General features: G+C 35.9%; 1 protein-coding gene across 7 annotated transcripts in view; it reads left to right on the top strand.

The window, feature by feature from the left end:
* The window catches only part of LOC145671795 (kazrin-like), a 312,194-nt gene that overhangs the window by 198,704 nt on the left and 93,660 nt on the right, over positions 1 to 19,830 (top strand). For all 7 annotated transcript variants that reach the window (XM_081741014.1, XM_081741011.1, XM_081741017.1 and 4 more), the window contains 2 exons: positions 8,102 to 8,287; positions 14,420 to 14,547. In XM_081741014.1, the coding sequence (XP_081597140.1) occupies positions 8,102 to 8,287; positions 14,420 to 14,547 (314 nt within the window). The remainder of the gene's footprint in view (positions 1 to 8,101; positions 8,288 to 14,419; positions 14,548 to 19,830) is intronic.

Genomic DNA, 19,830 nt, shown 5'->3' with positions numbered 1-19,830 from the left:
GTCATACTCTGTGTGTGGTAGAACTAAGAGGGGTAATTCACTTAAAGTTCGTTCCTAATGGTCGTATCATCAATGCTGACCTTTATTCCAAAGAGCTGGACGTATGTATGCCGAACTGCGGCAAAAATATCCTCCATTGGTGTACCGAAAGCGCGCTCTGCTGCGACAGAATAACTCAAAACCACACTTGTTTCGAAAAACACAACAAAAGATTCAGGATCTTAAACTGATGCCACTACGGATTACTGCCTGTTTCAGTTCATTGCACATTTCTTGAGATCATGATGCTTCACCAATTAGCAGGAGGTTTAAACAGCTGTGACTTGGACTGCTTTACTTCTAAGGATACGACGTGATATCAATAGCGTGATTTCAGGTTTTGCCAGATGTAGAGGGCAAGATTGTCCACTAACATAACAAGTTTCACATTTTTATTAATATATTAGTATTCAGTCTATTAAAAAAGCAAACGTTTCTCAAACTCAAGGGGCATTTGCCCCTGCTTTCTCCAAATAACGCCGTGCATAGTATCTACATGAAACCGAGGAACTAGCAGGAAGGTTGTTGCAGACAGCCCAACAATAAGGGGGCTATGCTTTGAATATTAACCTATTTTCATTCTACTGTAATAAATACAAGATGCTGTATACCAAAATATTGCAAGACATATCGCTCAACCTTGTACATTATCTACTAGAATAGAATCTACAAACACATTTTATTATACAAACTATCAATGGATCAACGAAAAATAAGGAAATTTTCAAATTCTTGAAATTGAATGTGTATTTGGTGATTTTATTTGTGATGGGACTTGGTATCACTGCTTTGTGAATCTGGTTCCGACGTGCTTCAACGTTAGGCGTTTGTGATGTAGGCTTTTGTTCTGTGTTGAAAAGTCACGTTTAGCACGGTTCACCGATTTGCAATGCATGTAGAAACTAAAGAAAAGAAAAGTTTGATATAAAATAATAATAATAATAAAATAAAAAGGAGAATAACAACCCAAACGATCTAACAGACACGTGACACAAAATAGAAAGAAATCTCAAATGTGTGAGTGACATACTCGTTTTCTTGAAGAAATTAGTGGACCTTCTTTTTTTCTCTCTCTCTCTCTCTTTCGACCAAGCACCATAACATTTACTTATATATAGGTTTAATTTTACTAGGAAAGCTAAATGAAAGACTGTTGTCCAAAAAATCGTATAATAGTCAACATCATTAACAAGGCATTTTTTAAACAAGTATAAAAATATCTAAATTTTTATATAGACATAGGGGGGCATTGCCTCCCAAATTTTTGACAAAAGAATAAAAATGACACCTATAAGATCCCTCAAGTCTCATTTGTATTCACCGTGCCCCCCCCCCCAGCAGACAAAAGGTCTGCCCCCCCAGGAGACAATTCCTAACTCCGCCCATGTATATAGGTTACAGTGTTGTGGCAGTTTTAAATGACGGAAAATAACGAAACCCACAATACAGATAAAAGCAATGAACACAACCATCGGATCTTGATTTTCCCTCCTTTCTTTGATGGGTTCAATAATATCCGAAACATAATAATAAATGTGCTAAATGCTATTAATAGGGGTAGGATTTTTAGGTGCACACACTTTATTTTATTTTATTTTTAGAGTAAAAACGATCACTCAAAGATGTCTGACCAGAGTATTTGCCGGAAATTTTCTTCAGAGGGTGTAATGAATTGGAAGTGGGTGTAAATTGTAATGATATGTTTAAAGAAAAACAGGGCAGTTCTTAAGCGCATCTTCTCTTAATACTACGTACACATTAGAAATTTATCATAACCTCGGCAAAGGATTGAATTATTTGCTTTAGTTATGAATAGGAGAAAAGGAAAATACTTTCAATTTTATTTGCTATTGTACGAACACATTTTGTTGTTCTCACTCTCACACATACACAGACATTGTCCTCATACATCTTTTGTTCTACCCCCCGCCAAGTGAACTTTTTGGTGGATAAACACCGTGTGCGTGGGTTTCCTCGGGGTTCTCCCGTTTCCTCCCACTTTCTTCATTCGACCATTTTCATTCGTTACTCATAATCACCGTCTCCTTTAGCCTAACCGGCATAACCGTGGGACGTAAAACTCAAAGATTTCGTTTCATTTTTTCTTTCGTTCTACCAAAGTTGTACCAAGTTCATTTATTCTTCACGTATCTTTATGCATAGTAGTACTTATCTATACATTTCTGTGAGGTTGCTTTAACCAGATATTGTAAGCTTTATCTATCAGTTCATTTAGCCTTTGTTTTTCAAAACCGGAGCGAATATCAGGAATATAGGGGTCTTCTATACATATTTTCATTAAATCGTTTACATTTTCACAACTAAGTCGGCATCGTTCTGAACATAACACTCTGTTCATTCTAGAAAATGAATGCTCTAGCTCTGCTGTGCCCACAGGAAGTAATAGAAAAACACTTGCTACTTCGGAAGAGTTGGGAACATAATTCTCCTTTCTTCTCCACAGGCAAGATCCAAGAGTTTTTGGTGGATGCTGATGTTAGGACTGGCAAAATCTCTTTTGTAAATTTTATACTCTAGTAAATGCTGGCCACTTCAGTTACGTCAGGTGAGTCGTGGGTGTTTTTCAGCACATCATTCGAGGTGAGACAGCTGTTTGAGAGGACTAGCAAACCTTTCTTTCATGTTGCTGATAATTTTTGATTTGTAATTGGAGAGAAGAGGGTTTCAAGTTTTCTTCCACTCTCACACCTTCAGATTTTGCCTTTCCTACAACATTTTCAGCATGCTCTGAAATCTTTTCAAAAATGATATCTTCCAAATGTACAATGACATCTACTAACTTCAGCGCTGTAACCATATCATTTCCATTTGACATTTGCAGACATTTGCTTACTTTTGCAAGTGGCTGCAAAAATCTGTTTAAGAGTACTAGTGTGAAAGTTATCAATGTCTTTCTTAGTTCCAGCAATAGTCCTCCAGCATTTCATGACATGTGTCCTGTAACAACATAGATATGCTCCAACGCAATGCATATTGCAGCGTAATGTTTGATTATCACAGAAACACCAACTTCATATGAAAGCCACCTAGTGGAAGCAGATTGCACTAGTTTGTGAGAAATGGTGTCTTTGAAGATCCCACTTCCTTTCGAAATTTCAGTCGCTTGTGACTCCTATAAAATTCTGTGTACAGTTTACTCATTACATTTAAAATCCTTTTGATATCTTTTGAAGTTCCACACGCCCCTATCAAACCCAGTTGCAAAAGATGGCTTCTGCAATGAACGAAAATCAACCTAGGCAAATCTTTAAGACGTGTCTGAACTCCGGATTTTTTACCGCTGAAATTTAAAACACCATCAAAAGCCATAACAGTCAGTTTTTCCGTACTTAAGTCTTACTTTATGTATTTCTTGAATAATTATCTCTTTGATGCATTCTGCCTTAGTAGACTGAATTGGAACAGCACAAATGAAGGCCTCTTTCACTTTGCAAGCCTCTATGAAACATATACAAATACTCAGAATTTCTCTTCCATTTATATCAGTGCACTCGTCTGCCATGAGTGAGAATTTACTAATCCTAAAAAAACTTGGCTTTTGTAGATGCAGTGTTAGCAACATCAAAAAATTCTAGAATAGTTGTAATACAGTAATGCGACAAGAGATTATTTATTCGGCTGTATTTTACACTTATGGCACCGATGATAGTAACATAAAAAAAATGTACACCCCCTTTGGGGGTATCGACCTGTTTTGCCAGGGGGATATTGCTTATCACAGGAGGGGTAAACATTTTCTGTACCTGACGTGTAGAATGTTGCTGGCGGTTGGGAGTAGAGATAATTTTTCAGTACAATTTTGGTCCCCTTTTAGGCTCTATATTCCTTTATTCTCTTAACCTGGCCCAAATGCTCTTTTCGATTCTTTTGCTGTTACTTTTTAATATTTTATTCCAAACTACCGTCAATTACCCACTTCGCTAGGTTAAAATAAGAAAAAAATAGTAACTTTTTACCATTAGAAGCACTCTCTGATATCATTCATTTTCGATCTGTTGCGGTGGTGAATTAGAATTTCAGAGGTATTAGAAGTGTCACTGTTCATCTCAGCGACCCTGAAAACTATGGATTCGGCACTAATGTCGGTAATTTTCGATCATTTTTTTTTAAATATCTTCCTCTACCCCTACCCAAAGTTGCACCGGCAAAGTGTAATGATAAAAACTATCCCAGGCCCGAACCTCACCTATGTTGAAAATTTGATGAAGATCGGTCGGGTGGTTCAAGAGTTATTAGGGCCTAAGTCACTTTCATTTTTATTTGTATAGATTTCCCGGTCATCGTGGATTAGGTGTGCTGTTTCTTGTGCAACAATTTTGACAACATCAAGAAATTCGTGCTTTTATTGATTCTAACGACGCAGGAGCACTTTCCAATTCTTCAGACAGTGTAGATTCATGATTTACAAACAGAACTCTTTCGTCTCTACGGATATAAATATGTAACGGCTGCTATTAAAAACGTGGAGCAACAACGCTTAGAAAAAGAATAGCGGACAATAGTTAGATGGTTTCGTGAAAGAAAAGCTGAAGGTTGGTCTTCAAAAAAATCCAAATGATGTCGAATTTTTATCTACAGAGTGTTGTGGATGTAAAATTAAAGCTTTAGTTTCTGCAAACATGTTTTATCTCCGACTAGAAGCATATCTATTTTTAAACGTGCATTAGTTGTTACCACAGGAAGGAAAAACATAAAAGCTGTAATATTCAACGCTTTATGTTTTTCCATCCTGTGGTAACAACTAATACACGTGAGTAATCAGTTCAGTGTATTGATTATATGAGGGGTAAATTTGGATAAGGGCGTAACTAGCAATTCTTCAATTTTTCAGGAGAGCAGAAAACAAACGCCCTCATCCAATTAACCAACGTATTTACACACTATTTTCGGAGACAGGTGTTCGCTACGGAGTAGAGATATTACCTTAACATTACCTAGACACATACGGACATGCTCAAACTTGCAGTATAACCGGAAATAGGTCAATACGTCCTTATCCAAATTATCCCTTTATATATTATCTAAAATTCTTGTTCTTCGCATAATCAACTAAAAAATTTTGCAGGATGCTGTAGTGTTGATATTTTGCAGTAAAATGCTGTAGATCTGATATCTTGAGTAAAATGCTGTAGAGCTGATGTTTTGCAGTAATGCTGTAGGGCTGATATTTTGCAGTAATGCTGTAAAGCTGATATTTTGCAGTAAAATGCTGTAGAGCTGATATTTTGCAGTAAAATGCTGCAGATCTGATATTTTGCAGTAATGCTGTAGAGCTGATATTTTGGATGCTTGCAGAACGCCGAGTCTTTTCTAGGTCTCCGCGTTAGACCGGGTCTGAGAAGTGAGATCTGGACCTCGATGATCCGGACGAAAGTCGTAACTCAAGTGACCTATTAAATGACATTAGCAGCACTAAGAGTAACGTTGCTTTAATAGAATTAATTTCCAAAATAGATAGTCAGGTAATAATAGTAAATAACGCATGTCATATAGGAAAATAAAGGTTGCAAAGAAATGAAGCAATTGGCCAAATTAACAAGATTATTGTACATTTCAGTGAAAGCTCTTGTGTTATTCCTTTTAATATGTTTTCATATTCTTGCATTGACCAAGATGAGTACGAAGAATATGGCTTTCAGGAATACCTTGTGAACCATTCTGCATAGTTCTTCGCTAAGGTGTAACTAGTTTAAGATGGTTACACTGATCAAGAAGCCAACAATCACTTCGAGAAAGCTGATCAGTAGCACTTTTTTTGTTGTTGTTTATCTAGAGCAGTCGTTTCAAACTGGATACTCTGAGGCGCTACAGTTTGCTGCTTCGATTCTCATTAAACCACATTGAGAGAACAAGGAGATGGCAGGAAACCTAGCGTTGATAGAATACAGTGAAGACAGAAAATAAGGCGTAATAAATTCTTTTGCAGATGCACTACACGTACGAGCGAACACTTAATTTATTCTATTCTAGCTACATCTTCCCTCTCCTTTTTGCTCAACTTGTTCTGTTTCTCCTGGCTTTGATCGTAAAAGCCCGTTTCTACTTCATTCATTGACGAGTGAAAAATGACTGATCTAAAGAGTCTTGCACTTTCTTGATGTAATTGCTCATTGATTTAGATAGGTATTGTATTCACTTAAGCAGTAAGAACCACACTGAGGGATTAAGTAGTGAGCTTCAAACAATTAGTATATTGTAAGTGATGTCATAATTTGTTGCTTCCAATCTTAATAAACCAGATGAAACATAAGAAGCAGGCCGACAAATCTGGTTGTCAAACGAGTGCGACACGCCACCGAGAACGATGACGGAGTCGACAGATTTTCGGGCATACCATAATTATTTGCACACTGCACTTCTCTGCTCCTTTTTTTCGTCTAGCTCCTTCTTGGCTCTTACTGTTTTCTTGTGTCCCTGCTCTAAGTGTGTTGTTATAATACATCAGGTCAGGGATGCCCAGCCCCCCCTTCCCCCAAGCGATTGGGAGCAAATTCCCAAATTTACCATTCATACTCCCAAAGTTAACATTTATCCTCCTAAATTTATCATTTTTCCTCCTAAATTTATCATTCTTTTTCCCAAATTGACCATTCTTCCCCCCAAATTTATCGGTCTTCCTCTCAAATTGACCATTCTTCGTCCCAAATTGACCATTCCCTCCCAAAATTTCTCATTCTTTCCTCCAAATATAACATTTTACCCAAATTTGTCATTCTGACCCCCCCTAAATATACCTTTCCCCCTTCAAATTTACTATTCTCCAATTTAATTGTACCATTTTCATCCCACATAATCTCATGGGCCAAATTGCACCCTAAAACACGTTTGTAGACACTTCTGCATCAGCCAGTTGAGGGCAGCACTGGAGCTCAGTGATAGAGCGTTCACTGCTGACCTCTAGTTCAATTTCAAACTATGTGCGTTTGTGGTGGGTTTTCTCGAGGTTCTCCTATTTCCTCCCTTGTACATATTCCACTAATTATTTCTTAAAGATTCAGTTTCATTTGTCATATACCGGTATCTCCTTTGGGTATTAGTGCCGTATCGCCGGACCCGTTTGAAAACTGAAAAAAAAAAGCACCAAAACGTACTGTATTCGGTTATATTTTGTTGGATTACATTAAGTTACGTTAGATGACGTTACTTTACGTTAGAGGCTAAAAACTACAGTGCAAAACAAACCAACCTGTGCTAGGTGGCCACTATAAAGCACGAATGCTATTTAACCGAGTCAGGGTAGGAGTGCAGCAGGGGGCCCGAGCGGAGCGAGGGGTTTCGTCCAAAGAGAGCAGGCGCCTCAGTGATTGTGGGTATACGCGTAAGCGAGGGTAATGACAACATGTAGGTTTTGGCTATCATAAAATTTCAATAGCACTTATGGTTTCCTACTTGCAAGGCTTCATTTGTTAACATACAATACAGCTTCTGTACACTGTGCAGAAATACATTTCCGTTCAGTTAGAAGTCACCTTCAAAACTGATTCTTGTAAACTTTTCCAATTTCAAGAAGAAAATCGTGTACAACAGATTCCTTTCTTTAAATAAATACTCCGCTAAATAGCCCCCAAAATGCTCTTCCTTCTTTCCCAACGCCATGCCTTTCACGCTACTATATCATAAGAAATGTACCTCCTCTCCGTGAAATAGTTCTTCCGCCTCCATATACAGTGCCGTTTACAACATCAAAAGCAACCAACAAAAACATCAACTTTCTTCACTTTTACCATTTCACTTGCCTCATTTTCACTCATTCCTCCTCACAAATTTAAATAAATTCTCCAATTGACCCGGTAAATTTTCTAAAATTGGTCCGGCGATATGGCACTTAACCCCTCCTCTGGTCTAAAAGCCAAAACGTAGGACGTTAAACTAAAAACATCATTACAATTCATTTTTGAAAGCAAAGTTTAAGGGGAAAAAATATCTTTTTCTATTAACTTCAGGCATAAACGACTTGGAAACACTGTTTTATCAAAATGTTACCCATTTTATTTTGTATTGAAAGTGGTGACGTTTCATGATGTTCTGTGTTGTCTTTCAGGCTGTAGTGAGAGCCGAAGCGAGAGGAATTCAACCTGTGATATCAAAGTCCTGCAAGAAGAGAACGAGAGGCTACAGAAGGAGTTGAGTGAACTACGGAGCCTCCTGGGAAAAGACGATGTTCAACCACAACCACGGGTACAAGCACTCGAGACTGAGCTGGAACACGCCAAAGAAGCTCTCGCAGGTACGATTCAAACAAACTGTGTTGCTCGTTCATATTCACTTTCAAATTAAACAGATATACTTACAGTACATAAAAATACTAGGTAAATAGAATTTATATGTATACCGGTAGAATTACTACATCTCTTAGCTTTATACAGGGTGGTAGAAAAGAATAATCCTATTTCAGTTGGCTATAATTTTTCAACAAATGAATCTAGAACCATACAATAAATCTTACAATACGCAGCAGATACCAAAATTTGCGTGTTGTTTTGTCGTAGTTCAAAAACTAATGCGGATAGATCAACGTAATTACAGATGAGTTAACTTTAGACGTTAAGGCTTCTGTGCAAAATTTCAAGCATGTTCATTTTAAATAAATTCACCTGAAAAGGAAAGCCTTTTTTTCATACTGACTGAAATGACAATTTTACCAGAGGTGAAATGAATGTTTTTTTCGGCATATTGCAATATTCTGCTTGGTAGAATCTTTATTTTTTGATATAAAAAAACGGAGTTTTAATCTTACACCTTTTATTATAAAATAAATTGTCAAAAGTTGTACAAAGTTCTTGCTAATCTTTTTTATTTATTAATTTAACAATCACCAGATACAGCTCAGAGGCCATTTTATACTGGATATCTAATAACAACACAGTGCACAATAAGATTGATGTTTCTCGGCACACAACGTGGCCTCGGAAAAGGATAATTGTCCTAGCCCATAGCGGCCTCAAATGGGGATCGGTATTATGATTGATATTACTCTGTAGATCACAGCAGCCTCGGAAGTAGGAGTTTGAATGAATCTCCTTTGCTCATAGCAGCGTCAAGAGATAGGTTTTAAAGGAAAATTCCGTAGCTCATTGCATCGCCAGAAGTTGGTATTAGAAGGAATCTCCGTAGCCCATGGCGATCTCGGGAGAAGGTTATGGTAGTTGAACGATCAGCTTTGAACTGATAGTTTCCTACACAGACAAAGGATGCTGTGGTTTCCTATTCCTGTGGTCCTCTTTTATAGGCATCTTCTTGGAGGGAGGACCTAGAGAGGGGAAGTCGGTCGTCTTCGTAGTTCCTCTTCGTATCTTCCTGATTGCATGGTCTTATGTCGTCTGCCACTGTTTGTTTCTAATGCACGTATTTGTAATGAAAACATGTGGCTTGCAGTGTAGTCTAAGGGTGTATGGCAATATTGATTAAAAAAAAAAAAGTATATATTCATCGCCAGTTGAAAAATGTTTATTGGGTCAGCTTGCTTACTGTACTGTCTAGATGTGTTTGCGTGAAGTGTAAAGTGGGAGATGGGTCAACTGAAGACCTGTCAAGATCCGGAAGCCCCATATACCTATGTAACAAGCGCAGAATATATTGCTCTTGTTCGGGCCCTGGTCATGAGGGACAGAAGGCTAACTGTTGAGGATATCTGTAACTTTACTGAAATATCTAATTGCAACGGGGAAATCATTTTCGCAAAACACTTTAAGTTGTCCACGGAGAGTTTACGTAGGCCCTCGACAACTGGATGAAGATAAAAAGGTTTCCCGGTTAAGAAAAGTGCTTTTTTACAGGATAAGAACCTCTTATCCATTCTGTGCCCAAGAAGTATCACCCAGTGACCTCTGTCTGTTTTAAAACAGAAGTTCAGTGAGGCAGATGTTATATTCTAAAAGTGACCTTAAAAATGTCATTTTTCACTGTCTGAAACATACCCTTCAAAACAACTACTCAGGCGCTTTCGATAATAAGATACAAAGATTACAATTGTGTGTTGATGTGGGCGGAAATTGTTTTGAAAAATGACACAAATGTATAGCTCGAAAATTGAAAACTGTAAGAGTCGTATTTCTTTTTAGATGTTTTACGTCCCGTGGCCCTGAGAAATTTTTGCGCCCTTTCCTTTTTATTTGTTCGTATTCATTATAACCTGAACTATATGCGTCCGTTTACATTGAGCCACCAACAACAGAGCAGAGTATTCATAATGAAATGCATGAATTATGCTAGCAGCTAATAAGCAAAGCCTGAGATCCTTCTAGCACAAGTAGCATCGTAACTCGGTTGCGCTATTGTTTTCAATATATACGTCCTCTTTACTTTTTTCTCTCCTTAGCACCTCTTTTTTTTTTTTTCACATGCCATACTTCATTCTGACTCTTTTTAATATGCCGCTCTGGGGCTGGTCCCCAGTGTCCCACGCTTAAATACGACACCCTATATACAACCTGTGCGATCACGGGCCTGTATACGATACATTTAATAAAATTTACACATTTCGAATGGCATAGCCTTCTCTCCTTCCTTTGGAACGAGGATTACTTTGTCAAAGCGAAAATCTTGATCTTGAGTGCTGGTTAATGAAAGAATCGTGATTGATTTTTACTTCGGTATATTAATTCAAGATGTAAGTCCATTTCCATGGTATTCTCAGTGATTGTTATAGGAAAGGTATGGGACGTTTAGAACACAAGAGAATCAAAAGTCCAATATTAAAGTTGTTAGAAAAAGAGATACAAAGTTTGTACGGTACGCTTAACTACATGGAAAAGTTATTGTTTTCTTTTATTTTTTTTAACATTATAAGAGTTATTGTAATATCTGGGCATGAATCTTGTAAGCTGAGATCTTAAACATAAAATATGTCCAAAATGATTTTAAAAAATGGAGTTGATTCCCTTGTGTACTGAATGCTTCATATGCTGACTTACAGTGAGAAAGATCAATTTTCACCTATAGGTCATTTTTCTGAGAAACATCTACGGGAAGTAGTTTATTGTTGAGAGAAGGTTATCTTCGTACAATTTTCTCAAAAAAACACTCAGGTAAATTATATTCATACTTCATAAATAAATATTAAATCCAGGATGGCCCAAAAGTAGGTATACAGTCCCGCACTGATTAAATCATGGCATTTTATATCATTTACTTATTTTTATCCATACAGGTTAACGTAGTTTCTTCATTATTTGTTCTTAATTTATTTTCACTCATACTTTAAGCTCGGAAAAAATCGAAGCAAATAAATTTATTAACTTAATCAATTAAAATTTCATACTTGATCGATGCAGGTCTGTATACCTACTTTTGAGCAACTCTGTAATAACCTACCAATATGGGATAGCTCATGTGTTCTGAAGAAATCTACAAGGTGAAGTTATTCGTATTTCATTATTGAACTTAACATGTGACATAAGTCATTTCATATGAAAAAAATCAATAGGCCTAATTTAATTTTGGTAATCAGTTATCTTGCGGTAAAATTTTCCGAAAGCGCGTTATAATTTTGTTCGTATTTCACAAGAAAATGTTTCATTAATAATTGCAGCATAATACGTCTTAGTTTAAGGAATTGGCGCTCGAAAGTTTAGTACGGTGGCTCGTACCTTCTTATCTGCTACAAATGCTGCTATAGAATTAATGCTTAATAAATCCAATGTGTAACTTCATTGGCGATAAAAAAGAAGAAGAGTAAGCATGAGTTTTCTTTTATGGTATGTTGGAATGTCTTAATTGTATGTTTAAAACAATTTGTTCATCTTCTAACAATTTTTAGTGTAATAGAGGACATGGGTACTAGGACGGCCCCGTACTTTATCTAAACCCTTTAACGAATTCAAAATCAAGAACTAGGCTGATTGTAGAAATGATTAACTCAATGATTAATGTGTTTCGATTCTAAATCTACAGCATTTATTTGCCAAAAATTAAACAATATTGGTGTGAGAGGAGTTATAAATAAATGGTTCCAAAGCTATTTAGAAGGTAGAAATCAAGCCGTAGTAATTGATCACACGGATCAGCGGATACAAGTTCCAAATGTACCTCTGACATCAAACCAATAAAATGTGGGGTGCCACAAGGCTCGATTTTAGAAACTACTCTCTTTATAATTTTCATCAATGATCTTCCAGCGTACATAATAGGGCCTACCTGCCAAACCAACCATGGTTGCTGATAATACAAGTCTAGCCATTACTAAATACACTGACAGTAAAATGCAAGTTAGTATCGAACAAACAATAGAAGAATTAAACTCGTGGCGTGAAATTAATAAATTAAAATTAAATGCCGATGAAACTACAATAATAAACTTCCACACTCTCGAAATACAAATGTAAATAATTCCATCATATCTAATAAAACTAAATGTACAGATAACGTTTAAGCAATGAAATTTCTAAGGCCGATAAGTGATACACTAACGTGGGATAGGCACTCATCTGTACTACAAAAGAAACTTTGTAAGGTGCACTATGCCTTAAAAGGTGTGAAAACTTCATTTAACTTTATAAATTGAAAGTAATTTATCGTAGTCAGTTTGAGAGTCTACTTATGTATGGAATAGTACACTAAGGAAATGCAGCAGAAAGTAAGACTTTTTTTTTCTAATTCAAAGAAGGGTACTGAGAACAATGAAAGGTACAAAATCAAGAGTATCACGCAAAAAAAAAAAAAAAAAAAAAAATCCGAGAGCTTAAAATTTTCCTACTGCCTTGTCTTTATATATATTGCGAATGGCAATCTTATAGGAAAATGCCTTAAACCGTGTCTTAAATGCAACAGTGACATTCATACATACAATACTAGAAACAAAAGCGATCTTGCAATTTCCATTCATGATACTGCACTTTTCCCAAAAGGTCCAAAATATACAGGAATACAAATTTATAACAGCTTACCCATCAACATAAGAAACTCAAAATCTGATAACCTTTTTAAACAAAGACTAACAAAGTACCTACAAGAACACTGCTTTTATACTCCCTCGGAATTTTATGAACATGCTCAACCTAGAAACTTGTAGTTGTATGAATCAATAATAAGGTATTTATTTTATCATTACATGAGTAGTCATTCTTATTTATATATTATTATGATCAAATATCTTCAGTACATGTTTAGTAAATACTAAATGAAGATAACATAATGTAAAAAAGAATTAGAGATTCTCACACTATGATTAAAACCAGGTAGATGAATAGATAAGGTGTGGTATACGAGTATCTATGTATAAATATGTATCATGTTGTAAGATTAACACGATGTATAAGAAATTATTGTAGTAGTTTATGATTTGACATGTTCTATAACGCATGTACAAATGTCCAATACTGTGGTCTCTTGAACGCAAAATAAATAAATAAATTAAGTTCATCCAATGTAATGTGTTGATATATTAATATATGGACTGCAGGCATACACTAAATCAGACATCAAAATGTACGTAAACTAATGAGTCCTTTGTACAATAGGAAAATTTGTTTGTATCCTGTACAAATGAATGATGATATAAATATATGAAAATATTTATATACATCGGGACAGCTTTAAAGAGCTCTTTCCCCAACCACTGGTTTTTTTCACCCCCACAACCCTCGGTTAAGATGGGTTGCAACGATAGAAGAACTTGTAGCTGTCATTAAAAAAATCTTGAAACCATACTATATTGTTTCCATCTTGCAAGGAGTTGAACAGTGTGCAACATTCTGAGACGTCTTGCTTGCTACCTGCTATCGCCCTTCCGCTGACATAAAGGAAAAACTAGTTTCGCCGCTTCCGAACAACGGATTCTTTTGGACAGCGAGGGGAAGTGCGCCAAAATACACGTTTTTAATAAGGAGGTTCACTGTTTGTCCACTAGAGTGCAGTGCTGCATGTGTGGAGACACCTTTCTTGCTTTCAGGCAGTTGTAATATGTGCACAATAAATAGAAAGATCAGGTTGCTTTTTTTTTTTTTTTATGACAGCTACGAGATTCATTTAACGTGGCAATGTGGCCTTAGTCCTCGCGAGCGTGTAAGCTGTCATTGCTCTCAGTGTTACTGTACCTCCGATCCACTTGTGTTAAAGTCCGGCAAAATAAGGAGAAAGCTTTCCTTCCTATTTTCAGTTAACAACAACAAAATTTTAAAAAAATATTTCAACTAGTTAAAAGGAAAGAAGGAAAAGGAATCGATGCAACATTGGTTTTTAGCCAGAAAGAATCATAAATCTCTACCAAATGTCGCGGAGTCTAGTTAGCGGAAGGTTTAGATTGGTGGACAAGGTTTTCAGAAGTCTTGGAAAAAGAGCTCTCTAAATATGACCCAAAGTTTATTTCTACTATAATATGCCTGGGTTGTATAAAATGTATATTTTCTTTTTCTCTTTTCAGCATTGAAAGCAGATAGAAAACGGTTAAAAGCTGAGAAATTTGATCTCCTAAATCAAATGAAACAGCTGTATGGAACGTTAGAAGACAAAGAAAAAGAATTACGGGATTTCATTAGGAATTATGAACAGGTACTTTTTTTTTAGCACTTATTCATCCAGCATACATACAGAGGTTATACTCAACTGAACATTTGATAGTTACGGCTTTTACGCTAGCATAACTAGATAATACAGGGTGTATCAAAAAGAACTTTACAACTTTGAAAACTCACATTGATTTGTTTTTTTTATCTTACAGGCATGGTTTTGGTGTCATTTTGTAGCAAAATACATCACGTTTTTTTTAACTTATACGTAAAGAGGTTGAATGTGGCTTTCATTGGGGATGCGGCACACGTTCTATCTGAAGTCGATATCTTGCCAAAAATTCCCTACAAGCAGCTCTATCAGTGTCTTTTAATTCTTTCCCCATTTGTAAATTGTATGGTTTCAGATGCAACCCTTTTCTCAACACACGCCAAACTCATGTGTGGGGCGCCCAGCTGTTGAGAATCACGCCGGGCTCACTTTGTAGAACTGTTCATAAATCTTTGCCTCACTTTCTCTACAACGTCTTCAGACATATGAGGACGACCTGAAGATTTGTTGTGTTTTACCGAACATCCAGTTTCAATCAAACACTTACGCCACTGATAAATAGTAGGGCTACTGGGAGGATCTTTACCATACTTCGTAAGAAAATTACGTTGCACAGTTGTCGCGTATTCTTGAAACCAAAACACACAACTAGCACGCTCGGGACCAGTAAAAGCAGCCATCTTTGCTGTAACTGCCGCTAGCGCTTACGGTGGCTTGTTTCTGAACTAGTGTACTACGTGAGTCAAAACTTGATGTATTTTGCTACAAAATGACACTAAAATCATGTCTGTAAAGGTAAACGAATCAATCAATATGAGTTTTCAAAATTGTAAAGTCCGTTTTGATGCACCCTGTACAATATAAACAATATTGTTTATATATGATTTTTTTTTTTAAATAACTAAGTAATCAAAATCTGACCAGAGCAAAGATACTTAAATTAATAACCCTATGTTACAGTTTCGATAATTTATCATTCCTTCATCAGAAACATTATGAAGGTATCATCTAAGGTTACAGCTTATAAACCAGCGAAAATGAGAGGTCACTTCTAACATCCAATTAACATTTCTCTTTTATTTTTAGAGATCACAATTTCTAGTTAGGTATAAACTTTCATCTTTTGCAACTTTTAATTATGTATGGATTTTCAATCTCAACTTTTAATTTGGTACATGTCTCAACTTTTAATTAGTCCCACATTTTTATTTTTTTCACATCTCAGTTTTTAATTTACACACTCCAACTGTAAGTTACGTTATTTTTTCTGTTTTCTTTTCTTTTCTTTTTTCCTATCTGATCTATAATACTTTATTACACAATTCATGGATCATTAGTTTTTTGATCCAATTCACTAACCTCTCTTTTCTTCTCTTGTGCTTCTTTCTGTCTTCTTTTTTCTTCTGCTCTTTCTTTATCTTCTCACTATATTGTGTCTTTTTTCCTCAAAATGTTTATTTTAAAAAAATGTTTTTCTCTTCAATCAAAGGTCATCTTTATGCTATTTAATTCTTCCTTTTAGTTTCTCCCTGTCTCTCTCATATATACTTCTGCCGTACTTTTTAGGATTGTGTACAGTACCTCTTCTTCATTTTTTCGTGTCTTACCTTCTTTCCACTCTCTCTCTGTAAGTCCAATGTTCTCGTATATCCGTTTGTATCTCAAATATTTTCTATCCTAATTGTTTATCCATTCTTCTTCTTCATCTTTCACTTTTCTTCCTTACCTTTTTTCTTTTTCTCGTCCCTTAGTTCTTCCATACTGCATCCATTTCCAACTAGGAATGTGCGGAATATCTCTATGACTTCTTTTCTCTCATCTCCGTTATGAATTTTCTACTCTCTTATCCATGTTCCTAATAAACTTTCTTTTAGTCGCTTCATCACTTCTTCTATGGCATTATATTCCTATCGAGCAGACTTTCCTGTACTACCTCGTTGTAAACCTTCTTTCTTTATCATATATGGATATATAAAATAGTAAAATGCAACGTTTTCTTCCACTTCCATCTGTTACTGTTACTTGTGATATATGTAGTTGCAAAGCGTAACTAAATTACTGCGACTTCATTTTGTACACTCTGATGGTTGCTACAAATAACTTCAGTAATATTTTCCACGTGCACATAATCATTGTATTTGACCTCGAACAGTTATACATGTATAACAGAAAACAATAATTCCCACGTTGCATAGAAGGGGAGCGCAGTGGCTCAGTAGTAGAGCGTTCACCTCCGGTGCTTGGGGTCCCTGGTTCGATCCCAGCTCGCGCCGTGTGGACTTTGTGGTGGAGAAACACCGTGCTCGTGGATTTTCACCGTGCTCGGGGTTCTCCCGTTTCCTCCTACTTTCTTCATTCCTACATTTCACTCATCTCTCATAATCATCGTCTCCTTTAGCCTCACCGGCATAACTATGGGACGTAAAACTTAAAGATTTCATTTCATTTTTTTCACGTTGCATAGATCATGTATTTATTCTTAACATCCAACTACTTACTACAATAACATCAATTTAATTTAACTAAAACTCATTCCACTAATCTCTACGAAGGCAACATTTAATTTTTCTGTAGAGTAAAAGTTCTATGCAACATCATTATCCCGCCTCCTGCACTCTACAGCAGTACACTGTTTTTTTTTGTTTTTTTTTCATTTTCATCTTCTCTACACTGTTCTACCTTCGTTCTTCTCAGAACACTACAGTAACCATGCTTTTTTATTCCCACTGTTAGTTGTTTGTACAAATTTCCCAAACTACTGTTCCTTCTCATATTTTATTGGACAATTGTTTAGGAGTAAATATGTGATATCTGATAATTTTGAAAAGTAGAACGTTTAACACTAAAAAATGTTATAAAACAAACTAATGTTTATATATATATTAAAATGCTAGGTTTATATGTTTGTGGCCAATCCTTTCGACAATGAGATCTCGAAAATCACAAGTGCTAGAAACGTGCGTTTTCGCTGTGTAGATTGTCCAGATTCGTAGGTTCCAAATTTTGTGTAGATTGTCCAGTTCTAATAGAATATTTTTAAAAAAACGTGGCCGTTATTTCTTTATTAGAAGGGTACACAGAAAGTGTTGAAATTTTAAAAAAAGAAATCATCATATCATACGAGCTATACATTCCAACACCACATAGTTGTATACAGGGGCTGTATATCTCTCAGGCGTTTGTTTCATGGCCAAGTGATAATGAAAAATTAAGGATAATCCAGTCTAAGATGAATCTTTATTGTTTCGAGTGTTTTGCCCAATGAATACCATATATCACTGACATTATAATTATTTGTATATGTAATGTATTTGCTTATTACGTAATGCATGCAAGAAGAAAGAAAACATTGATCATACATGAATTAAAAACTCTGACCAAAAGTAGGCTCAGATCTTGCAAACGGTGAGATATTGAAAAAATAATCGAAAAAAATCTCTCCTTTATGGTACTCTTGCCGATTTTTATCAAGACGTCTTTCACTTGTGTCTGTAAAGGGACCTGTAGAGATGTTGTGAGGAATGACAAGAAGATTCATGCTCATATGTGAATGATGCACTGTGTAGAGAGTGCAGGTTCAGCTAGTTCTTAATTTAAAAAATGTCATTAAATGAACTGATCTTCATTTCTAATTAAATGGTTTTCAGTTAAATAAACTTCTGTATAGTTCAGAAATTTCAATGCATTCAACAATTGTGACGTCATAAACTGAGCTACCAGTACAATGAGACTTAGATGCAGTTTTAGTTCATTTCTGTAGTAGTAATGTTAATGTATTCATTTTTGGTTACGTACATTTATATTAAGGTACAATAATAAAAGAAAATAAAAACCTTATCTTTGTACGTACTTTTTTTTATTTTCATTCAAACTTCGGTAACTCTTTCCTGTCACCATTGACGAGGGGCGAAAATTTCGGTGAAGAATACGAAATTTCACTTGGTTACAACGCGATGAAGAGAATAACAGTGATGTAATAACGTAGAATCTCGTTTTATCGTTTAAATTTTCATCTCTCTTCAAAGATAACAGTCAAGAGTTACCGAAAGTTTTAGTGAAAACAAAAATGCAGACATACTAAGGTAAGGTTTTTTATTTCGATTCTACTTACAGATTCCTGTAATTCCTGATTTTTTTTTTTTTTTTTTTTTAACTTTCAAGCTTTCGACTCTCCACTGGACTCTTGGTCATGGAGGTTAAAAACAGGAAGAAAAAGAATAGAAACATCAAGGAATAAAAATGGAAAGGATTTACTAAGGGAAGAGTTGTGTTATACGGAAACACGTTGTCAAGTAATCTTCAGATGAAGTTGATGCAAACTAAAATATGGCGGAGTTAATATGTACTCCTTTCTTGTTCAGGGGCTGCGGTGGCTCAGTGGTAGAGCGTTCACCTCTGGTGCTTGGGGTCACGGGTTCGATCCCAGCCCCCGCCAAGTGAACTTTGTAGTGGACAAACACCGTGTGCGTGGGTTTTCTCGGGGTTCTCCCGTTTTCTCCCACTTTCTTCATTCCACCATTTCATTCATTACTCATCATCACCGTCTCCTTTAGCCTAACCGTCATAACCGTGGGACGTAAAACTCAAAGATTTTATTTTTCCTTTCTTGTACCTTGTTGGAAGGTTGCCAACTCATGTTATTATCTTTACTGTCATGCCAATGCCGTGAAAATTTTGTAATTACCGCTTCTCAATTGTCACTTTACCATCTCTTGACAATTTTTTTTTAATGAATAAATAAATTTTCAAAAACCAGTCTCTCTACTTCATTTCTAGCTCCAAATAAAGTTTTTGAATCTTCTACCCTGTGTTGCGTCTCTTTCAATTGATGAAGTTGGCATGTATCCGTCCATTCCTTTGCAATTAGTTTTTGAATCAATTACTAACATCTTGTACAGTTGAAACGTTAATACTCCACAAGTGAATGAAAATCTTAATCTTCTTGAATGTTGCCTAAAATATAATATTTTGTCATTTGAAAGCAATCTATATATACATCATCAAATGGAAGATTTGGTTATGGGAAACCCCGTATCACCATTGATAGAGAGTACTTCATATGGTCGAAAGTAGAGTTTTGAAAGAACGTAGACTTGGTGCAGTTCGATATTGTAGATATGTTGACGATGTACTTTTCTTGTACAAGGATGATTCACAACTGGATTATTTATTAAAAGAGTTGAACAATATTCATAGCAATTTGAGATTTACCATTACGTATTTAGACACTGATATAAGAAAGCATAACAATAAATTCATTACCAGTGTACACTA

This window comes from Thermobia domestica, chromosome 15 (assembly GCF_964235325.1).
Source record: "Thermobia domestica chromosome 15, izTheDome1.hap1.1, whole genome shotgun sequence".
Lineage (NCBI taxonomy): Eukaryota > Metazoa > Arthropoda > Insecta > Zygentoma > Lepismatidae > Thermobia > Thermobia domestica.
Note: the sequence above shows the minus strand (reverse complement) of the source record. Positions and strands in the feature narration are given on the sequence as shown.